Source organism: Oryctolagus cuniculus, chromosome 1, assembly GCF_051225735.1.
Source record: "Oryctolagus cuniculus isolate XC-2025 breed Fujian yellow rabbit chromosome 1, ASM5122573v1, whole genome shotgun sequence".
Taxonomy (NCBI): domain Eukaryota; kingdom Metazoa; phylum Chordata; class Mammalia; order Lagomorpha; family Leporidae; genus Oryctolagus; species Oryctolagus cuniculus.
The window spans coordinates 45,801,942-45,825,227 of NC_142867.1; the positions used below are offsets into that span (position 1 = coordinate 45,801,942).

The window sequence follows — 23,286 nt, forward strand, 5'->3', positions numbered from 1 at the left end:
AGTCAATGCCTTTAAAATGTCAGAGTGGCACAATACCCACTCAACACATCAGGCATTCCTTATAATGAGAATTAAAAGTTATTAGTAATTAAGAACTGATCATAGGCCATGTATTTTACATGCATCGCCTAATCCTTGTAGCAACCCTATAAGGTATTTATTATTACCCAAATTTACAGATTAAAAAATAAGAGTCAAGGTTAAATAGCTTGGTCAGAGTTGCACAATTAGAAAGTGACAAAGCTAAAATTTAAGCTCAGATCGGTCCAACTCTGAAACCATCAGGGCATTCTTCCTTTGTCATCAACAAGGCTGCATTCTCACCCTCCATGCTTGCCTCTTCCCCTGCCTGTCACACCCCCTAGCCTGTCCACCAGATCACAGTTGAAGTCACCTCTTCTCCAACCCTAGCCATAGGGAACAGTCCTGCCAGTGAGATTTAGCTGAGCAAACACCTAACTCATCTTGCTAAGCAATGACTTAGCTGGGCCTCATGAAGACAATGCAATGTCCATCCAGGATGAGTTCCAAGTCATAGAAGGCAGGAACTCCAGAAAACCTCAGGCCACACTAGCCATCAACGTAAGTCACATTAACAGTTTCCTATCTCCCTATGAACCTAGAGAAACAGTTGATCCAGGAGCAAGCATTTGGCGCAGTGCTTAAGATACTGCTTAGGACACCTGCATCCCATATTGAAGAGTCTGGGTTTGAGGCCCTCCTCCATTTATGCTCCAGCCTCTTCCAATGCACATTCTGAGATACCAGGTAATGACTCAAGAACTTGGATCCCTGCCACCCACATGGGAAGTCCAGAGCTCCAGGCTCCTGATTTCATCCTGGGCGGGCCCTCACTGTTGTGGACACTTGGTGGAATGAACCAGCAGGTGAAAGATATCTGTGTGTGTGTGTGTGTGTGTGCCTGCTTTTCAAATAATAAATAAAATCTAAAAAAATAAGAAAAACAATCATTGCAGTCTCACAGTACTCATTCTGAGCCAGCAAAATTGTTGGGGGGGGGGGGTCACTTAAACCCAGCTTTCATTTTAGAGAAGGGGAAACTTGGATCAGAGAGTGAAAGCAAACCCCCAGCTCTCCCAGCGAGTGCTCCAACAGAATAAAGCTGGAAGCTGACGGCCTCAATACGATACAGCCGCCCTCCCTTTAGAAGTGCAGGAGCTGAGGACTCCCGAAATAGCTAAGAGAAGAAAATCGACTGTTCATTTATCACCCAAAAACAAGTAAAAGCTAAGAGAAAACCAGATGCTCGGCCAAATTCCATGGCCCAAGTAGAGATGGATGTCCTTCTACCGCAAACCCCGTGACAGGTCCCCTCAGTCAAGAATCCAGGTGTCCCAGCTCCCAGTCTGGCTCTCTCTATATGGCTGCTCCTGCTCACATGGTATGACTTAAGGTGCGTACTAATCCTGACAGCTCTGCAGAGGCCACCATCCAAGTCCCCGTGGCATCAGATGACATGGATAGACAGAAATAGCTGCAACCGAAAGGCATCCATGAGCACCCCCAGGTGCCCGCAGAGAAAACAGATTGGTCTCTGTGGCTAACGGGTGCCAGATTTGGGTGCCTTGTGGGGGATGGGCAGCACGCCGGGATGGGAGGTACACAGATAAGCCTCCTCAGGGGACCAGATCCTTCTGAAGTTGGGTGGTAGCAATGTAACCCCCAGGAAGCCCTGGCTGGAACACCTGGACCAGACCTCAACTCCATAGCCTACGGCCTCAGAGTCCACCATTACATCCTCTTCCTAATTTTTACCCTGAAACATGCAAAATGCCTGTTGCCATGATGACATAGCCTAGGTCATCATCACAGTGTTTGGTTAGCTCTTCAGTGGGTTTTTCCCTAAGGCAGCAGGAGACAGGGACAAGTCAGCAAGACCCTTTCAACCATGCCCAGTGTGGCGTGACACTTCCTGGACCCCTTGCTTTCTGAGGCTTGGATCTGGGCATGGAGAGGGAGTCCCATCGTCCCCACAGGGCCCAGCTGAATGATGGCTCCGCAAGAGGAGCCAAGTATGCTCTCAGCCAAAGTCTCACTGGCAGGAGCCGGCTTCCTTTAGTGCCAGGAGTTCCTGGGATGGAAGAATGTTGGACTGGGGGCTGGAAGAGGGCCACAGATGGCCAAGAACATCGTAATCAGGAGTGAGAAGAAATCCACTTCAAACTTTTGATCCTTATCCAGCTCCATGGCAGAAGCCAGAACTGACCTGGTAGCCAGAACAGGAGGCAAAAGTCAGCAAGCCTCTGGGAGGAAAAGAGAGAAAGTGACCCCAGAACAGCACTCCCACCACATCTCAGGAGCTCTGCTTACATTTGCGTCACTCAGTCCTTAAAACAGCCCTGTAGGGAAGGCATGCTTATCCCCATTTTACAGATAAGACTAAAGGCACTCGCTCACGGCTCCACAGCTACGGGGAGCAGATCGGAATTAGCACCCACGGCCCCTGGCTCTCTTCCAGGTGCTCTTTTTGCCTGCTCCACGATTTAGCCGCGTGTCCCAGAGCTTCCTCTTCCAAGTGCTTACTTTTCCCGAAGTCTTGATTCCTTTAGCCAGGGACGCGTACACAATGACCCATGCCAGGAACAAGCAGAAGGCTAGTGGCCACCTGATCTCGCCGGGGTATTCAATGCCTGCAGAAATCTTCAGCACAAAGTACCTAAGAACGTGGAAAGAGAGGGAGGGAGAGGGGAGGAAAACAAGGAAGGAGACATACAGACAGACAGGTTTCACTCTGCAGGCTTCATCTCCCAGCAGAGCCAGGAGCCTTGAACAAACCATCCCCTCCGCACGCCATCAGGGACCTACTCAGATGAGGTTGCTAGCAATGTGCGATCTGCACTCTCCACAACAGCTGTCTTCAGAGACACCAGCTGGATCTACTCGGCTCTTAATGAAGCGCTGGGGGCCACTCAGAGCCCTGCACAGGGTTCCAGGCAAGGCTCCACCCCTGCCTGGAGCTGCTCCCTAAGAAGGGCCACAGAATCCTAAAGCGGCAGGATGATGTCTGTGTGCTTTCCAGGGTCTGAGTCTTTCTTGAGGATGCATTCTGATCGGGTCTGCCTAATTCTACACTTAGCAAATTAGTACATAGCAGAAACTGCTTCTGCTAGGAGACCTAGAATGCTGCCCTGCATTTCAGTTCCAGTTGCACTGAGTATGTCCTGGAGCAGCAGCTCACTACAAGGTGAAAATGGGGCTGGCTAGATTTTATTCAAGGAATGCATCCAAAGACAGAGACATAGCTGCAAGCAAAGGGGGCAATGGTCACCGGCAGCCCCTTCTTCTAAAGGACAAAGCCACAGCCTAACTGACCACCCCCAACTCCTCTCCCTTGCAGGCAAATAAATGGTGGGAGGCAAACAATCCCTTGAACTCAGCACCAACCTAGCTGCTTCGGATCAGCTCAGCTCCAGCCACTGTGGCCATTTGGGGAGCGAACCAGCAGATGGAAGACCTCTCTCTCTCTCTCTCTCTCTCTGCCTCTGTAACTCCATCTTTCAAATAAATAAAATAAATCTTTAAAGAAAAACTTATCCTGCTATAGGTTAATTGCATTTAGAATCCCACCTGTGGTTGCCTGGGCCTGCCAGACCAAATGATTTTGTAGGCCTTATATGGCCCCTGGGCCAGATGTTGCCCAATCCTGGGAAAGGCTATAAGCTGGGAGGCCACTGACAGGTGCATTTTTTTGGCACCAGTGTTTTATTTGAATTATTTTGCTAACATTTACAATGGGAGAGATCACATTTAAAACTCCTGTCATTATGTTCAACACCCCTTGTGGGATGGACGCTCTCCACACTGCCCCCTATTCCCGCAAGGCAGTCACCAGCCAGAGCTGAGCATCACCAGCCTCCCTTACACACAGCAGGAAGCTCTTGAGTTTGCCACAGTCCCCACCATTCTCTATCGCATCACTGGTTTAGACTCACCCCTCTGAAGGCCCTGAGTGAACCTGAGTCTACAGCCCCTGACTTAAAGCCAGGCTAGAGCTGTTCTTCACACACCCTCCCTTGAACTCTGTGTGCACTGACCTCTCTTCAGAAATAACTTCATGAACATCACTAAATCTTCCTATAGGAACTGAGGATGCCCCATTATCCTTATACTTCCATCTTGAAGGTACAGACACATAAACATGGAAAGTACAAAACTAAAGTGAAGCTGTAAAATGAAAATAGTTCTTATCTAAACTAAAACGTTAACCACGGTTTTTTTTTTTCTTTTCTCTATTTATTTGAGAAGCAGAGAGACAGAAGCAGACAGACAGTCTCTGAAAGTCAAATAAAGATGGGAAAAAGGATTTGGTGAACTGAAGGCCTGCTTGGATCCCACTAGGCCAAGGCTTTGAAACATTTTTCTTCACCATCATGTCCTACGCTGGCCCTGATTCTGTTCCACTGGCCATCATTCAGCCAACCCTCCTCTCCAGGCCCACAGGCTCCTGGAGGAAATTTCAGAGAACAAGCCTCCTCTGTGATCACTCAAGCAGGAGGAGGATGGGGAGGGAGTGGAGGGAGGTACCCCCCTCCAGGCACCCACCCAGACCTCCGCTCTGCCCATGGGGTGTTGGTGAATTCCCTGAGTTTCCCTTAGAATGCTCAAGCCCTCTTACTTGAAATATTCTTCACTGCCACTGACGAAAGTCTTGTTGGCCTGGCTGGTGAAGTTAACCATCGTCAGGTTGGGGTAGGCAGTCATGCAGAATGTCGAGTTCTTGATCTGTATTTTGGGGTGGTCACTGATAACACAGGAATCTGTTGAAGTGAGGACAGAACAGAAACGTGGTGAACTCTGAACAGAAAACGTACACAAGTCTCCCTCTCTGGCAGTTTAAAAAGAAAAGCCAAAATCATTTGCCAAAGATTTGCCAGTAACTTGGAAAAAGAATGAACTAAGCACATTCTGCAATGTGGAAAGAGGCTTAAAGAAGTTAGATAACTCTACTGAAGTCACACGACCGGTGAACATAATCAGGCTTCAAACCCAAATCTTCACGACGTTACAGAAAACAAGTAAACGGCAGGACTGAATGCATCAGAGATATACAAACCTCTTGATGGGCTACTGCCAGAGAAAGTTTACAAACACTCGTGAGTCTGCCCTGGGCCCTGAGTCAGCCTGGCACACGGCTGATGCACACATGTAAGAGCTCCAAGATACCTATGCATGTGCTTTTCCCTCTCACATGGCTTAGCAGTGGCCATACCATCCACCAGTGAGTGGGCACCAAGATTTAACACAAGGATTCTCAACTAGAGACAAACTGTCTCCCCAGGAGGCATTTGGCAATGGCTGGAGACATTTGTAGTTGTCACATCTGGGTGCCACTGGCATCGAATGGGTAAAAGCAAGGAGTGCTGCTAAATATCCTACAACGCACAGGCCAACCCCTTACAACAAAGAGTTATCCAGTCCAAAATGTCATTTGTGCCAAGGTTGAGAAGACCTGGTCTAGGGCAGGATAGGGAGGGACTTGACCATGTGGGTCTTGGTTTGTCAGGCAGTATGCTTAGGTAACATCATGAAATCCTCATATGACCCATGCTGTTTTCATTCTAAATAGGGTGAATCTGCAGTATTTCTGACATATTACAAAGCCTCCTTAATGCTTTATCAATACAGATAAATTGACAGATATTGTAAACAAAGAATCCACTGGAACCAATCCCAAAGGACATAATTTTGTAAAGAAGCAAAGAGTAAAACTATCAACAGAACATGTATATGGCCTTTCCCATGTCTCAAGTTCTGTAATAAAAGCTTTATATGCACTGACTTACATACAGCTCTCTCACCCCTCCATGAGACAGGCTCTGTTGGTCACTCTAGGTTACAGGTAAAGAATAGGGCACATGGAGAGGAGCAGTTGCTTGCCAAGGTCATGCATCAAGCCAGGAGGCAAATGGGCATTGTCTCTTTGGAGTCCATGCTCTTAATCACTCCATGGTGAAACAGAGAGCAGGGAACATGAACACAAGCACCCACAGGGCCTGACTGGTGACACAATGAAGAAGGCAGACAGTGGGGAATAACTGGGAGAAGTGGAAACCGTGGCCAACCAGAGAGTACCTGTCAGTCAGAGCCACACTTTCCCAGATGTCCTGGCAAAAGATGCAGAAAATCTGGATATTTACATGAGACCCTTCCATTTTAAAAAGCTAGAAATAGGCTCAAACTGTTTTTAAATACTGTGGACAACAACAGAAAAACAAATGCAGCACAGATGCAGTGCATGGACTTCCAACTGATGCCCTCTGTGGAAGGCAAAGTGGGCAAGAGGACAGGCTCGGGAGTCCCCCCTGGCCCTGAGAGCTTGGATCTGCCCAAGCCCCCATCTTCTGGCAATAGCATTATCTAGTGCACAGGGTCACTCCAAGGACCAAATTAAATGAGATCATAAATCAGAAAATGTCACACCATGCCCGGCCCTCCAGTCTTAGCCATTACCCAATCCTCGTCTTTGTGCCTTTTCATGGGTTGAGTTTCCCGGTCCTCAGCATTATCTCCTACAGCCCACTTGCCTGCCATAAATTCCCTGCTGCCTCCCATACACCCCCAGAATATGGAGCAAAGATTAAAACAACCATGGAAAGAGCCCCTTCCCTCTGATGAGTTCTTTAGACCTGGGCTTTCCAACAGTTGTGCAAATGATGTTTGAGGTCAGCTAATTCTCTGTGGGGGGAGGCTGTCCTGTGCATTGCAGGATGCCCAGTGGTATCTCTGGCCTCCACGCAGAGTGCCAGGAGCACCCACCCCATTCCTAGCTACAACTAAAAACACTGGGAGCACTGCCATGGAACACGGCCCCCATGGGAGCTGCCCTGCGTGAAAACGTCTGCCTTAGAGTCCTTGAAGGATCTTCCCACTCAGTATTATCTTCTTCGGTCACATAACAGAGGTTCAGAACGGTTCTCATGTACTAACTCTGAGAGATTTACAGGGCAAACTGTTCTCTCCCGCAGCAGCAACCTGAACGAAAGCAACTAAGGCATCACCCAGATCCCTTTTTAATTCCGTAAGTAAGCGCAGAAGGTATTTCTCCGCCTGCTGCCAAAACAGTGCCTCCATTCCCTAAGACTGGAGAGATCACCAGCACGCGGGCAAGTGCCAAATCCTTGGTTTCCAAAACCGCCGCCACTGGGAAGCAGGCAGGCAGCTTCCCTAGAGAGCGTCTCGCGATGTCTGTGGATCGCTGCCCGCCGCAGCCGCACAAGGTCATGGTTCCTGCGGCAATGCAGCAGGGCTCACGGGTTCTCCAGGCTCTCGCTGCAGGCAGCCTCCGGCCTCCTGCCATATCGCTTCCCACCACTGGGCGGCAGGAGCACGCTTCTCAGCGCCGCAGCCCGCGGGTCTGCACGCGAAGGAATAATGGGCCGTCTCATCGGAGAGCTCCGCGGCCCAGCAACCCCGAACAAAGAACAGCGATAATGATCGCGCTAAATTGGAAGCTGTTGGAATGGGATTCTCTTTACTCAGGCAATTATTAATAAATGAAAGCACATGGAAGGCCAGGGAGAAAAGGAATCATTTAATTAAAGTTCTAATGAAAATTAAGCCATTCCCGAAATAGAAATGGTATTTATGTTGTTCCCATTCGAAGTGACCCAGCTAGCTCCTATTTTCACAAAACTGTCGCTGGTCTCACTTGGCAGGGCACAGCCTACTGGTTCTGCATTACAGACGCCTGGAGGTCGTTACCCTAGAAAAACAGCCTCTGCTACCCCCTGCACCTTAGAATCCCCCAAAGACGCGGCCTCCACACACAAGCAAGAGCCAGGACTTTTCTCGGGGGCTAGAGTGGGTACAGTGCCCTGGCATCCTCACGGGGAATCAGGCACCCCAGAGCGCATGTCCCTAGCAGCACAAAGAGGGGAGAGGGACGAACATCTCCCCACCGTGGCTGAAGGTCACGATGGAGGGCTGCTCATCCTCCCTCTCCTGAAACGAGTCCCTTTGCCCGGTTGCCACAGGATGCGTGTAGCTACGGCGGCGGCGTTGTAGGGGAGAGGGTGAGCCTGGGAGGTCATCTGGGGGACAGTGCTGGGGGAAGGAGTTTTTCCATCTCCTAAAATAGCCTTGCTCAGCATGGCCACTTGGGATTCAGCCTGGGCTACCCATTATCTGGGCTCCTGGTCTGGCCAGCAGAGCGGGAAGGCTCCAGAGCCACCCATGTCTCTGCAAGTCAGGTCACCACCACCTTCCGCAAGTTACTCTAGAATCTGAAGGGACCAAGACTCTCGCGAAGGGGAGAGCCTGGCCCCAGGAACAGCACACATTCAAGTACAGAGAACATAGAGAATGACAGATGGAAGGGCTGTATGAAGAGACTGGATACTGACACTTTGTTTCTTTGACCAAAAAATGAAAGAAAGAAAAGGAAATCACTGGCTAAGGAGGAGATAGGATCTGGCCAACCTGTCCACATGCTCACAGGGAGTAATCAGAGTGAGAGATGTCCATTGGCTCCCTGTGCTGAGAGCGTGCATAGCATTTATGGTTTGCACCAGTCTAAAGGAGCTTAGCTGTGGGAGGTCTTCATTCTGCCCTTCCTGTGCCCTGGGTTATTGTGAGCCAGACTGGAAATGCCACAACACCAGCCCAGAGGCAGGGTCTTCTCTACCACATGGGCCCCCATCCATGTGCCTGGCCCATTCAGCCAGCCTGGTGTGCTTTAAAAAACACATACATACAGACTATGCAATAAATACACATCCATGCTAGAAAATGCAGAAAAGTGTGGCTCCCAATTCACCATTGTTAATATTTTCCTGTCACTTTCCTATGTTTTATACCCCTTCACATACTGCAAGTAAAGATAACATTATACTATAAATCTATATCCTGCTTTTGCAATTAACATGCTATGATATGGATATTCCTGTGTTTTATGATGATTCACTTTGAGTGACAATAGAATACTTAATTCTTTGAATGAACCATAATTTACTGGCACTGTGGAATGAACAATGACATGGGTTTTGGTCACATGTTTAAATGCTTCTGGTGTGCGCCAGTATTGTAAATACAGCTGCATTTAATAACCTGGTATGTTCCTTACTTCCATCTCTAATTTCTCCCTTAAGATAGATTTCAGAAGTAAAAGTACTAAATTTAACCACTGTTCACACAAGCTTACTTTTTATTCCATAGAATCACAACCATAAACATCAGCTAGGGAACACCTAGAATGACATCATTGTTCGGGAACTGACGGTATAGAATCTATTGTAGGAAGACTCTAAGAACTCTGGGTGAGCAGAGGCTCTTGGGTCATGAGACCCAAATTCCAGGAATGGCTCTACCTTACAACATACAGCTTGAGCCTTAGAGTCCACTTTGTCACCTGCAAAATAGCAATTGTGTCACCTGGCATTTGGCACACACAGCATTCTCGCTAAGAATAACAGAAATATTATTTATAAAGCTGCTTCATAGGTTGGAAAGCAATTTAGAATGGTGGCTAGGATCATGGCCTTGAGAGGCAGGCAAACCTGGCTCAAATCTCAAGTCTACAAGTGAGCTAACTGTAACTTTGAGCTGCAGATTTTCACACCTGTTCATTGGTGATACAATGAAAGGGCTCAACATGGTGCTTGTTGTGAGGTCAGCTATTCTACACTACCACAGTGCTGCACAAGAGTGGGTATTGTTGGTAGAGGAGAACAATGTTTCTCTCCTGATGATGCTATCTCTCCTAAAGATCAGCAAGCTCCCTGAGAAGCAACCCTTGGAATGCCAATCAAAGAAACAGCCCTCCTCCAACAGCACTCCCCTGGAAAGTGACTTCCCTCCCCCGACCCGCCTACAATCCAGAAAGGACAAACCGAGCTCTAGGATGACCTATGACCTTCAGGTATTTCTTCATTCTGGACCCTATACCCTACATGGCAACCACCTTCAGGAAGTCATTCTGGCAGGGATTGTTGGTTGTGAATCTAACAGCCACCCGGGTTGGATTCTTTCAGATGGCAGCTTTGCAGACCTGACCACTGGATAAGGGGACAGCAGGGCAAAAAAGGTAGGCCTCTCCATCCCAAAGCTGGATAAGGGCAGCCTAACTAAGGGAGGTGGGCAATCTCCAGCCTAGTGGTTCCCACCCTGGGTTAACCTGAGGAAGATTCTGAGGCTCCACACCCATAGCCTGATTTTCTTGGTCTGGGGCAGAAGCTAATGATGTTTTTGATTCTTTAATTCCCCTGGATGTTCTAATGTACAGCAGCTGGACTTGAGAACCATTGTTCTAACCTAAGGAACCATTAATGAGAAAATTGTAGAAATACGGACACCATGGCCCAGAGGCTAAGGGACTATGACTCTTGTGTCCCTTATAACACTAGTATACCACTAATGAACCACACACCTAGGGACCTCCACAAATCCTCATTCCCTACCACTGAGCACTTCCAAGTACACAGGGTTTGAACTGAATGAGCAAGTGTCTCTAGGTTGAGTTCCCCTGCAGTCTCATTCAACGTCTCTAGGTGGAGGCTGAACATGGCATTTATGTATAGGCATGCATATGGAAAAACACCCCAGCATGAACTACCTACCGTCTTTAGGTATATGCATCTCTCTTGGGGTGGTAAGAGGATAGAAAATCATATTTTTGCTCTTAATGGACTCAACAAGTTAAATAATGTCCTCATTCTGTAATGCACAGATTATAAGGGCGAAAGAGTGGATTGTACCTGTACAGCAATCACAGGACACTGTCCTCAGCACAGACCGAGGGAACGGAGAAGCTCCTTGCTCATACATTCCCGTTAAAAGTGACTGATACTACCACCTTCTATGTGGAGAGTTTTACCCTGTTATACAGCACTTACCTCTCCCAAATCTTTTCTCCCAACAGCAATCCCAGAAGGTAGGTGGGGTGAAGAATGGTATTATTATTTCCATCTTTCAGATGGGCAAAGTGAGTCCAGAGAGAAATTATCTGACCCAGACATGCACAGTCAGTGGGGGAGATGTCTGGCAGGTCACAAGCCTTTTTGACACATCTGTCTTGCTCCTCCTCAAATCTACTCTTGCCCTTAATCCAAAAGGCTGGCATTTCCCTCAAGTCCTCACATCCCAGGCAATCTCACATCTGCAATGGTCTTCCAAGAACACTCCCCCGCAGACCTGCCCTCATCTAGGTCCTACAGCAGGCATGTTTCCATTGGAGGGCTAAGTCAAAGGCTCTGCTCTCACATTCACCTTGCGACCCGGGCCGTATTTTGTGAAGAGTGACCGGGGGTTGCTTCTATCACCCCTCTCCTCGACTTTAGGACCTTCAGCATTGCTTTTCAAATTGTGCCATACAGACGAGTCACCTGGGCATTAGGCAGGCAAGGGTGGGGCTTCTAATCACCCTCGAAGTGCTGTTACCAGCCTGACAGATGCACTTTGGGACATAAGATCCTGGAAGACCTTGTAAAACTGCAAATTACATGACTCCACCAAAATCTAATGAGCCAGACTATTTGGCAGGCCTATGGAGTTGCATTTTTTTAATGTTCTTGCTTTCGAATATTTAAATTGGGGAATCGCCACCAGATGGTCAAGATTAGGGTATTTAATAAAGTAACTCATATGGAGCCGGCGCCGTGGCTCAATAGGCTAATCCTCCACCTTGCGGCGCCGGCACACCGGGTTCTAGTCCCGGTCGGGGCGCCGGATTCTGTCCCGGTTGCCCCTCTTCCAGGCCAGCTCTCTGCTATGGCCAGGGAGTGCAGTGGAGGATGGCCCAGGTGCTTGGGCCCTGCACCCCATGGGAGACCAGGAAAAGCACCTGGATCCTGGCTCCTGCCATCGGATCAGCACGGTGCGCCGGCTGCAGCGGCGGCCATTGGAGGGTGAACCAACGGCAAAAGGAAGACCTTTCTCTCTCTGTCTCTCTCTCTCACTGTCCACTCTGCCTGTCAAAAATAAAAAAAAAATAAAAAAATAAAAAAGTAACTCATATGGAAATTGGTACCTGAGGTTCACCAGGCCTGAATTACAGCAGCGGCTGTTTGAGCTGCAACAGTGGGTCTCAAACTAGCACCAGAACCACCCGGAGGGCTTTTTAAATCACAACACTGGCCCCTCCCCCAACTTTCTGATTCCCTGTGTTTGAGGATGTGTGCTTGCTGATTTCCCAGGTGATGCTTATCCTCTGGTCCAGAGACCACACTCTGAGAACCACTAAGTTGAAGTACAGACTAGGCAGGGATACAATTCATGGAAAGAAATGTACTATGTTTTAAGATACGGTTAATAATGTGAAGGCAGAGCAAACTTTTATAATGACTACTACAATGGATTATGCACCTGACCCAAATCCATGGCTTTGAATAAATCACCACAGATAATTGGCATTGAGTTTGAAGTACAATACAGAAACAGGGCTAGCTCTGTACCTGGTTACTAGGTATCTGCCTATAGGAAACTGGTAAGCATCACCTCACTGTTGAGACAGATTTGGACACATAACTTTAAGCCTCATTGTTGAAGTGAGTCTGCATTTTTAAAACTATTCATGAGCAAAGAGGAATTTGACTATCCCACCCCTGAGCCATGAGCTCCTTAAATGTTAGAACTAAACATGTTTAGTTGTTTGATTTAATCTCTGTGTCCCCAGCACCTAGTACAGAGGCTGACAAACATGTGTTCAATTAATCTCTTTTGAATGACCACATAATAGTTCAAACCACACACAGCTAAAGCAGGTATATCCAAACTTACCTAATAAAAGTTTGGTTTTATCTTTGCATTCTGGCGTGTTCCAAGGGTTGTTGCAGGAACCCCAGGGCAGCACAGACACAAAGGAGGCAAACAGGTAGAAAAGTGTGTAGCAAATAATCACATTGTAGTATATGGCTATTAGGACAGAGATGATCAGCATTGCGATGCCACAACCTGCAGAAGCAAAAGTTCTAGAGTTCATTCTTATCCCAATTCCCATGGAATTCTCAGAGTTGACTACAGGGTCATGATCTAGTACAGAGGGATGTCCCAAGTCGGGTGGACTCAATGTCTACCAGGGACACCGAGGCACCCTGCCAGGAACTCAACACCGTCAGAGAGGATCTTTGACTATCCTCCAGAAAGAGTCAGTAAATGAAGGAAGGAGTGGGGGCTACTGATCACAGTTCTACTGGAGCCAGAGAGGGCAGTGTAAGGGCCCGGAGAGGCTGGGAGGCAGGTGGGACTCACCTTGTAGGGCTGGGATGGCCTTCCACACAGACACTGGCCCTTGACTGGCAAACTGGCCCAGCGACACCTCCAGGAAGAAGATGGGTAACCCAGCCAGAGCCAGCATCATCAGGTAAGGGATGAGGAAAGCACCTTGGAAAGAGAGAGTGGGAAGTGAGAGCTCTGGGAGGGAAAGGCAGGGCTCTGGGCCACCTTAACCCTCTGGGTTGGGGTGGGGCTCCCTTTTAATGAGCTAAAGGACAATTAAGCTCCTTTTCCAAAGAAGCTTTTGACATCCTGGCTCAATAACAGGTAACCCCAGTTCATTTAAAAGCCCTCCTCCAATAGTGTAAGGGAACTTATACAAATTCACTCCTTGTCTCAAAGCTCCATCAAACAGAATGTCTGGGGTGATGTGCGGTTTTGCAGTTTCATTTTTGGTAGCACTTTAATGTCTCCAAATTAAGTCCCTCTAGGGATCAGCAAATCCATGCCTTTGGCTGAAAGCAAACTGGGTGAAATCGCATCAGAGTCCCAGCCTTCCCAGGATCTAAAACCTGCTAAGCTAATCCTGGGGAGCCATTTTCCACAATGACCCAGGTACACCTTGTGCCAACCAGGGTTGTGTCTGCTCTGTGGGACAGGCAGCCAGCGTGAGAATCCCTCCCCCACAACCACCACCCCCATCACACACTATTCACCCTCCTTTTCCATAAGAGAATTCCCTTGCAGCCTTCAAGGTCAATGCAAATGGTTCATCCTCAGAAAGGCTCCCTGCTCTGTCTTCCCACAGCACCTTGCCCCAGGCTCTGATCCTTGGCTAACGTTGATGTGGGGTGTCTGGACAGGGTGGTGAGCCGCCTAAGTCAGTTACTGCCATCTCTCCATTCCCCAGAATGCCCACCCTAGTGCAGTGCCTGGGAGCCTCACAGGCTTGCTGAGGGTGGTCTGGGCTTCTTCCCTCTAAGGATTCTTTGAGGTTGTGTGGGAGGGGCTTGGGGAATTGCCACGATGTTTTAGGAAGTTTCAACCAGGAAGCACTCTCCCATGATCAATCTGAGGGGTAGAAATTCCATAGCCCAGAACACTATTCAGCAAAGAGAAAGCTGATCTTTCTCTGATGCGGCAGTGGTCCCTCTCCCGGCCCGTGTTCCACGGAAGGGCCTTTCCAGCCAGAGGCTCTCCCGGGAGCAACCGTGGGCCGCCGGGGAGACAACCGGGGGACCCTGCTTTGTCCTCCTCTCGTAACAGCTTTGAGAAAGGAGAGGATGTGCGAGGAGAAGGAGGGACCGGGCTCTGCACCCTGCGCTAGGGTTTGCGGGCCCCGGGCGCCTTCGCAGTGCGGGAGAAGTCTGCCTTCCCGCTCCCGACACCTGGCTCCGCCCGCATCCCCGGTTACCTCGTGGCCGGGCGCCCGCAGCCCCGCACTCCACGGATCTCGGGCCAGCAAAGCGCAGGCACTTGTGTCCCTAAACTCCCTTGGCTGAATTCCCTCTCCACTCCCTTCCCGGGTCCCGGGACCTTCCCGGGTCCCTGCTGGGAGCCTATCTATCTCCGTGAGGCCAGCGCTGGTCCTTTTCTTTCCAGGACACTCCTGATTACAAAAGCTCTGCGGGCCTCATGAGTACTTGTCCACGTGTTCTAATCTGGAACCGGTCGAGGGCAGGAGGTCACCCATTTTTGCCGTTTTAGCCGTCCCGTGTTGGCCCACCTGTCCGTCTCACAGCGCCAGACTCCGCCTGGTGCGGAACCAAGAGGCAAATGCAAAATGAAACCACCTTGAAGCTGCTCTCTGGGGAGCGGGAGGGCGCGCCTCGTCCCTTTGACCGCAGCTGCGACGATGCGGGAAAGGAGCAAACTCCTATTTATTCTTAGAGGGCGCCTGGTTCGCGGACGTGGGAACGAACGTCTGGTCCGCGGCGCCTGAGCGTCGCGTGGCGAGGGGGAAGCAAATGGGACCCTGCACGCGTCGGTTCCCTCCCCGCGGAGATGGAAGTGCTGGATTGTGGTGGCCCTGCAGCTGGCGCGGGCCTATCCCGTGTTCTCGCCATCTCCGCTCTTCAGAGGCAGTTAGGACAATGGAAAGAAAACTACGATTGCTCATCGATTTTACCAAAATCGAAATATAGCCGGTGTCTGCCCGAGAGGGGCTGTGTGGGAGGCTGGAGAAGGGGACTTCTGCTGGGGGTTCAAAGGGCAGCCCCTCCCCCCTCGCGCCTTCCGGGCAACCTGCGTGCTGCGTTCCTCCGCGCGCATTCTTAGTCTGTCCTAGAAGCTTAGATTTCCTCGTTATCGTCTTAGAATGTTCTTAATTCAGACCTCCAGGACTGCACAGCATCTGGCTGTAAAATCGATTAGGTTCGCGTCACTGCCCAGATACGCGACGGCTACACTACAGTCTGCACTCCCATGCGTCGATGCTCTCTTGGGTCGCGACCCAAGGTCCGCCAGACTGGATCGGGCGCAGGTGCGGGGGCCTCTCTGGCTCTCCATCTCCAGGTAAAAGCCTCCTGGATGCAGCGCACACCGCCTACTGTTGCTTTTGCCCTCCAGCTCTACGCAGCAGCTTCCAGGGGATGAGGCTGGGGACTGCCGAGGCTGCCCTGAGCCTCCCACCTCGGACCCTGCCCGAGGGCTCTGCGTACCCCCCACGCCCCTCAAGAGCCCGCCCCGCCGCGCCGCAGGCGGAAAGAGCGGAAAAGCCATACCTCCCCCGTTCTGGAAGGCCAGGTAGGGAAACCTCCAGACATTGCCCAGCCCCACTGCATACCCCACCATGGACAGGATGAAGTCCAGTTTGCTGGACCAGTTCCCTCGGGCCTTATTCTCATCCCCTTGCTCGTCCTCCTGGGGGCGGAAAAGCACATGGTCGGATAACAGCCCCTGCTAGGTCGCAAGCAGGTCCCACTCCACCCCGCCCTCCGGCCGAGGGTCCTTCCCAGCAAGCAGACCCGCAGTTTCAACCGAGGATGCATCGGCAAGCAGGACCCCAATTCTAAAGAACGAATGCATCTACAAGCAAGGACATCACCCTTCAACCTGGCCCTGCGAGTCTTTCAACAAGCAGGCCCCGACTTCTTATCTGAAGATCCACCTTAAACAGATCCCAGAATCCCCTTTGCCAAATCCTGCAGTCCGAACCCACTGGCAAGCAGCTGTCCCCAAACCTTGAAACTAGAGGTTGGTTGCAAGCAGATCCCTCCATCCCCAAGAATTTATTTGGCAAGCAGGCTCCCAACATCATGCCCAAAGTTCCCAGCAAGCAGATTCCTAACCAATCCCTCCCTCTCCTCCCGAAGTGCCCTCACCACACCACCCCTTCCCCTGCCTGCCCTTTCTGTGGATTGTGTGCAAAGGCCAGAAAGAGAGCTGCAATGCCTGAAGCCAGCCAGAGCCTTTGCCTCACCAAAGCCTACAGGAAACCTGCCTGGTCAGCTAATTTAAATTAGGGGAAGGGGAAATGAATTTAGGGGAAGGGGAGGCTACTTCTGCCCTGGGGCAAAGGAGAAATGCAGGAGGGGGGTGGGTGAAAATAAAAAGCTGGCAAACGGAAAAGGTACATATGGTAAGAGACAGAGTGTATAAAACTTTGGGTTCTGGTCTAAATTTTACTGCTGATCAGCTAGATTACCCCAAGCAACCACTTGCACTCTCTGAACCTCTGTGTCCACATCTGTAAAACAAGGGGCTTGAAATAACTGTCCCTTGAGGCACTGGCCAGCTCCAGCAATCTATGTATCTTTCATGGCTCACTTCTCCAAGCTCCCACTACGATGCTTTCTTGGGGCTGAACCCGGTTCTGGAATGCCTGACTGCTCACCAGGAAAAGCTGTGGGATGAGGTCACATAAGGTGCACTCTGAACATGTTCAGGACACTTGGACTCTGCACAAAGCTTCCAGAGACTCGGGCCACTGCCATCCTCAGTCACCCTCCTCCTCCCATTGTAGTAACCTGGTGAGCCTTGTACTATTCCCCCCACCACCACACACACACACACCCAGAGGGTAAAACAGAAGTCCTGGGGAGGAGCAGGGTGAGTGTCGGAAAACCACAATCAGCAAGATGGGCGGGGCTGAAAAAAGTACTTGCAAGAACGGGAACATCCTCCCTGTACTCCTCCCACCCACACACCACCCCCACCTCTAACCCCACCTCCCAGGCTTCCAGGCTGTAAAGGCGGGGGAGATGGGGAGCTCCAGTCCCTCTTGCCGCAGTGCAGAGGTTAAGCAAGGCATGTGAAATGAATTTTCTTCCACATTCAGGGTCACACTATGGGGTTCATGCTGTCATAGACAGCTAATACACATAGACAGAGGTGAACCCCCCAAATCAAGGGTGAGTGGGAAAGTCCAAGTTCATGTCCATTTCTACTTACTCTAGCAGCTGGGTGTAGGTCTATGGATAAATGTGAGAGTATGTGTGTGTGTGTGTGTGTGTGTGTGGTGCAAACACTGAAGTGACTAAGGACAGAAGGGCTCTATAAACCCTGCATTGCACACAGGCAGATATTCTGGTCTGAGAGCCCTATTGCTGAACAAAAACCTAGCTCCTGAGCCCAGAAGAGGAGAGGAAACAGCAGAAAGGCAGGCAATGGGAGAGCTGCAGTAGGTGAAACAGGACTCACACAGAAGATGAGAGAAGGGAAATTGACTGGAGGGAAATGGCAGAAAACAAAAGCTTACATGGAAGAAAGAGAGCTGCCTCTGTCCTTAACCAGGGGCAGAGATTAGCTCAGTGGGTTTTTCTACCATTCTGAGTGGTAAGGGGGCAAATGCAGGGACAGATCCAGTTTGGTGGGGCCTGAAGCTTACAAAATTGATGAAAGTTTGTTTTGGGAGTTGAGGAGCAAAATTATGATAAGAATATTGGATACCAGGTTTTGGAAGGGTCAGGGCAAAAGATGGGCCCCAAAGCTTGAAGCTTCAGTAGCCTCATGCAAACCCACCTTGCATCCAATGAATCCTCATTTGATATTAAACCATTAGCCACCACCACCACAGAGTTTACTCCGTGTTTTTGTTTTTTAATTTAAGGAAAACAAATAAAGAGGTAAGAGGCAGGAGAGGAATTGTGTCTGAACAAAGCAGGTAATCTGTCGGATCTGCACCCCAATCCCTGGTCCTACCACCGTCCTGGGCTGACAAGTGGCAAGTTGTGGCCCCTCTGGCATGGTCACTGCAGCCCTCGTGCCCTAAACCGGCCACCTCAGCGCAGTGCGAGCTTCTGAAGCCACAAAGCCGTGTCCCACATCCATCACTTGGCACTGCCAATCGGTATCCCCATCAGCACACGTGCACCCGCCACGGCCTGGCTCGCCTTGTCTCGCCCCGTGCGCGGCTGGAGAGCAGAAGGCGGCGCGGGCCCCACGCGACTTGCTTACCTGGGTATCAGTGGTGGCCACGCTTCCCGGGAGCACTGACGCGATTCCATCCGTGCCCAGCACCACGGTGCTCTGGCTCATGTTCAACCAGCCCACGGCCGGAGTATTGTTCCGCTCCAGGGTGCCCTTGCCCACACTCACGTTCGCATCCCCCTCCGGACCTCGCAGAGCCGGGATCTTACAGTGCAGTGCGTTGCCTGGCCCGGCGCCCGCCGAAGCCGAGACCGCCTGCGCGCGGTGCGCTTCGCTCAAGTCCGGCAGAGCAGCCGAGGCTGCCTGAGCCCGAGGGCTACTGAGTTTGCACGACCCCATTCCAGACCGATCGGCCTCACAGGCCCGCGCGTCGGCTGAGTGGAAAGTTTGGGCGCCGGTTGAAGCTGACCTGGGCACACGTGGCAGCGGCGCGGCGGTGGCCGCGGGCAGCTCCTGCTCAGGGCTGGTCCTGGGCGCACACCGGCCATCCGAGTGGCCTGGCACCGCCGCCGCCTCCAGGCTGTTGGCCGGTTGCTTATTCATTTCCTTGGGGGCACTGCAATCCTGCAAACACAACGTTAAATTCGTGCAAAAAAATTTAAGTCGCGGCAGCGTTAAAAATACCTGTATCTACACATGGAGACTTCACAGCTCACGTCCAGACGCATTATCTGGGGGCGCAAATCGGAATTTGGATTTTTCCCTTTCCCCAAGAAAAATTGCAGTCAGTATTTCTCAACTCTGCAGTCTCTGAGTAACCCGATGACAGAAGCAAGCTGATATGCCCTTCCCGATGGAGGACGAAGTAAGAAAAGAGGGAGAAGTGGTTTTTGGAGGGGGCAAACTGGGAGGGTGTAAATAGCCCTACAGCCCAGAGCTCCCCGCCTGTTCTGGATTTCACATCACAGCTGTGGGGTGTGGGCGCCCCCGTCACCATTGTAGAAAGATTCTTTAATTTTCCGCCCCATTTCCTTTGTCATTCAACAATGCACATTGCCTTTTTTTTTTCTTTCCCATAGACAAGCTGTGGCCACAAAGCTGATGCCTTGGCACCAGTGAGCGCTTGAGGCCAAATTGGTTGTGCAAATCCCAGCGCCCCCAAACTCACCCCAGCCTGCTGGGTAGCAGAGGCAAAGATAAAGATCTCGATCAAAACACCACCACCAATAGCAAAATCCCACAACAACAATAATTAACCAGGCTTAAAACACAGGTAGTAACATGGTCTATCTCCCACAATCTACATTCACCTTCAGATTTCCAGAAATGTAAACGAACCTGAAAATTTTTTTGTATTGTATTCGTTTTGTAGGCATTGACTGTTCACAGGAATCTAATATCCTTCACACCCGTACCCTTGCGTGAAGACCAAAACTCACAATTAATTTATAATGCTTCCTCCCAATTGGATTTCATAGGAGAACAACTGTCAGTTGTGCTCCTTTGGGCTTCTTATGCCCCTCGTCTTAGCTTTGGGGCTTCCTAAATATTAGCATCAATAGTTATTGCTATATTGTAAGAATAATCAGAACACCTTCGCCTCAATCACCTGTCCCCCCGCCCAGCTCCCTTTCACAAAATGCATAGATCAAAACTCCTTAATTGGCGTCCAGTCTAAGCGCCTTTACCCCAGCCAGCCTTGCTGTCTCAATAGCCTCTAGGACCCAGGGCAACGCGCCTGTGTAGCGGCATCTGGTTTTTCAGCACCGAGGACAGCGCTCAGAATCCCGCCTTGGAGAGCCACCCGCCACCGACCCCCTCAGCCCTACAGTATAGCAAACCTCTTTCCGACTGCAGGTGCTGTTCACCAATACAAATACCTATGGTTGCAATAATTGCTCACCCTCCTCCTGCCCAACGCACAGGTCTTTCAAAAGGAAATATCCAAAACGAATCTGCCTTCCTATCCCCTCAGACCACTTTCCTACGAAAAGAACAAAAGGAACACTCACCATGTCGGACACAGGCAACAGATTGAACCGGTAGAGAGCAAAGCCCGCTATTAACTGGGTTTGGCTCCGCAGGAGAAGCGTTTCTATATCTCCTTGGGAAAGGCCAGGTTTGCGTCAGTGCAAAGCAAGGTGCCCTTCGTTTGACATCTTCTTGATAATACAAGTTTGATAAATCATTACCCCCTTGGATTCCAATTTTAAAGGGACAACAGCCTAGAGTACGCTTGCTAGTTGTCAGTCGGGCAGGAGGGGGCTGTGGGTTTGGCGTGACTCATGTGGGTCTGATTACTAAACCAAAGCCGGTGGGAGGGGAAGACAGAAGTTTGCCTCCTCCTAATTAATGGAAACATGGGAGGGACACGTCCCACTGCACCCAAAGCCAGGCGCAGCCGCCAGCAGAGTGGAGTGGGCTGTCGAGGTAGGAGCGGGGGAGGGGTTCAACCACTATGGTGTTTTTATCTTCCAGCAGATTCCAGGAGCAGAGCTGTCTCTCTGAACCTTCAGCAGGCTCCATAACACTAGCCAGAAAGCGATAGAAGGTCTGCTCCTAGTCTCACAGCTGTGCCGTGGCTGATACAGACACAGGTTCTGCATTCCCTTGGGTGCACCCACCTTGCCTGCACGCAGACTTCAGATTCCCGCATCCCTACCATCCCAGATAAAGGTTCTTGGAGGGATCCTGGGTTTTCGAATTGAGGTCCTATTATAACACAATGAAGAGAAAATGCTGAGCAATTGATTGTACTCAATGTACTTTTTAAAGTTCTTTCGAAAATGTTTTAGAGAAATAAAAAGGATTTCATTTTCACCACTGACCTGGGTCTCAGACCACTTTCAAAGGACACCCGTTTGGTTTTTTTGTTTGTTTGTTTTTTTGTCTTTTTTTTCCCATATTCCTTTCAGGAAAAAAACAACCAGAGCCAGGCCTGATTTGTAAGCGAGCGAAGTCTTAGAGACACCCCCCCCCAAAAAAAAAAAAAAAAAAAAACTCGATCCCCAGCAACCGGGGTCAGCACAGACCCCAGGAAGCCAAGTCCGTTGGAGAGGATAGGAGGGGAGGGGCAGTGGCCGCGGCAATTAAATGGACTTTCCAAGGCAGGGGTTACTATCATAAGAAAGAGGAAACGCTTTCACAAAGAGGTAGTTTGCAAACTAGAGGGGGATGCTCAGCAAAAAGACTTCTCTTCTCTCCACCCCTGCCAGCCTCACTCAGGGAACTCCTGGCCTCGGGGTTGGAGAGCTGTGGACAGCACTTCCCTTCCGTGCTGCCCGCCGCCCGGCCCACTGCCTCGGGTCCTCACCGTCGCACTCGGCTGGGCAGCCCCCTTGCGATTGGAGGATAACGCCGAGGCGGCCGCAGGCAGAGGCTGCGGCGGCAGATTGCGGCGGGCGCCGGGGGCACTGCAGGGCTGCCCCCTCCCGAGATGCCCACCGCCCTCCGACGCCTCGGTTGCTGGGTTCTCCCACCTGGGCCCTCGGAGGGCGGCCAGCTGGAGCCCACAGCCTGCATTTCTTGTACTTTAGGTTCCCTAAGAGCTTCCGTTGGTTTCAGGGCGCTTTTTACTGTAGTCTGAGTTAACATTTATCGAGGTCTCAGTACTGAATTTTGTGCTCTCCATGAATGGTCCCACTAAGCCTTGGCAGCAGTCTTCGAGAAACTCTGCCAATTTTAAAAAGCTGGGAAAGCTGAGGCTCAGAACATCTTTGTCGAATCCCGGAGAAACCCCCTACCACCTCCTAGAGGGCGGTCGCTGGCGCCACACGCGCTCTCTCCCCAGGGCCCGCTCAGAGGGAACCCGGCAAGGCCCGGGAGGACGCTAAGGAGCCAGATGTGAGCCCCTGTGAACTCAGGCTGGAAGAGGGTCGGGCGAGGCTGCGAGCCAAGAATCCTGCAAGGGCCGGTCCATTCTCCCGCCTTGGCTGGCGCTGGGAAACATCTTAGGTTCTTGGTGCCACGAGGGAAGTTTAGGGGGGAACCTGCCTGGCGCTTATTCCAAAACAACCCCAATTTCCAAGAAGGACCCAGACTGGGATGCCGGGATGTAGAGGACAGGCCAGATAAGCGCTGGTGCGCGGCCGGTAGCTTGCGTAAGCCTCCCTCTGCAGTCTGGACTGACTTCCATGAGGGACAATCACGACTTGGAAAAGTTCGGGTCAGTTTCGCAATTTGCATTTGAGCAGCCTCCGCACAGGGCCACGAGTGAGTGAAGCCTCCACCCGGTACGAGACGCTCCAGGGCGCACGAGGTTCCTGGCTCCAGGAGGAGCAGGAGGGCGGCGCAACGGCGCGGGAGCTCTGCCGGCCTTCTCGCCTCCCCTAGTCGCGGCCCTGGGCGTGAGTGACGCCTGCGCCCCTGCTCAGCCCCCTGCCCTGACGCGTCGCCCGCCGGCCCTCCCCGGCCAAGTGCGCACTCGGGTTCCCGCGTGGGGCCCGCCGCGCGTCAGCACCTGCAGAGGCGGGTGACGCGCAGGCAAAGCTGCGGGTGTTGAGGGGATGGGGAGGGTGGTGGAGGCGCTGCTAGGGCTTCCCACCCCTCCCCCTTTAGCCGCAAGATTCTGGAGAGGAGGGGCCTTGTGGCGGGTGGAGGGGCAGTCCAGAACCCAGGGGCCTAGAGGGGTCGCTCTGAGGCCAGCGCGGGGGTGGAGTGGCGGGGAACTAGCCGGGCAGGAAGGTTTGGGTGCGAAGGCGGGAGAGAGCGTGCGGGGAGGGGCGGGAGGCCAGGCCCCGGGGCAGCTTGTGCGTCCTGGCGTGTATCATTGCCTGCGAAACGCAGAGAATGGATCCACTGTGGTTTTGT

At 51.2% G+C, this 23,286-nt stretch overlaps 1 protein-coding gene across 1 annotated transcript in view; it reads right to left on the minus strand.

The window, feature by feature from the left end:
* SLC6A5 (solute carrier family 6 member 5) overlaps positions 1-20,780 on the minus strand; it is a 61,965-nt gene extending 41,185 nt beyond the window's left edge. The window contains exons 1-7 of the mRNA XM_017345563.4: positions 20,490-20,780; positions 18,565-19,101; positions 15,891-16,029; positions 13,204-13,335; positions 12,733-12,906; positions 4,637-4,778; positions 2,545-2,677 (exon numbers count right to left, since the gene is read on the minus strand). Coding sequence (XP_017201052.3) covers positions 2,545-2,677; positions 4,637-4,778; positions 12,733-12,906; positions 13,204-13,335; positions 15,891-16,029; positions 18,565-19,101; positions 20,490-20,492 — 1,260 coding nt within the window. The 5' untranslated portion in view covers positions 20,493-20,780. The remainder of the gene's footprint in view (positions 1-2,544; positions 2,678-4,636; positions 4,779-12,732; positions 12,907-13,203; positions 13,336-15,890; positions 16,030-18,564; positions 19,102-20,489) is intronic.
* Positions 20,781-23,286: the final 2,506 nt, after the last annotated feature.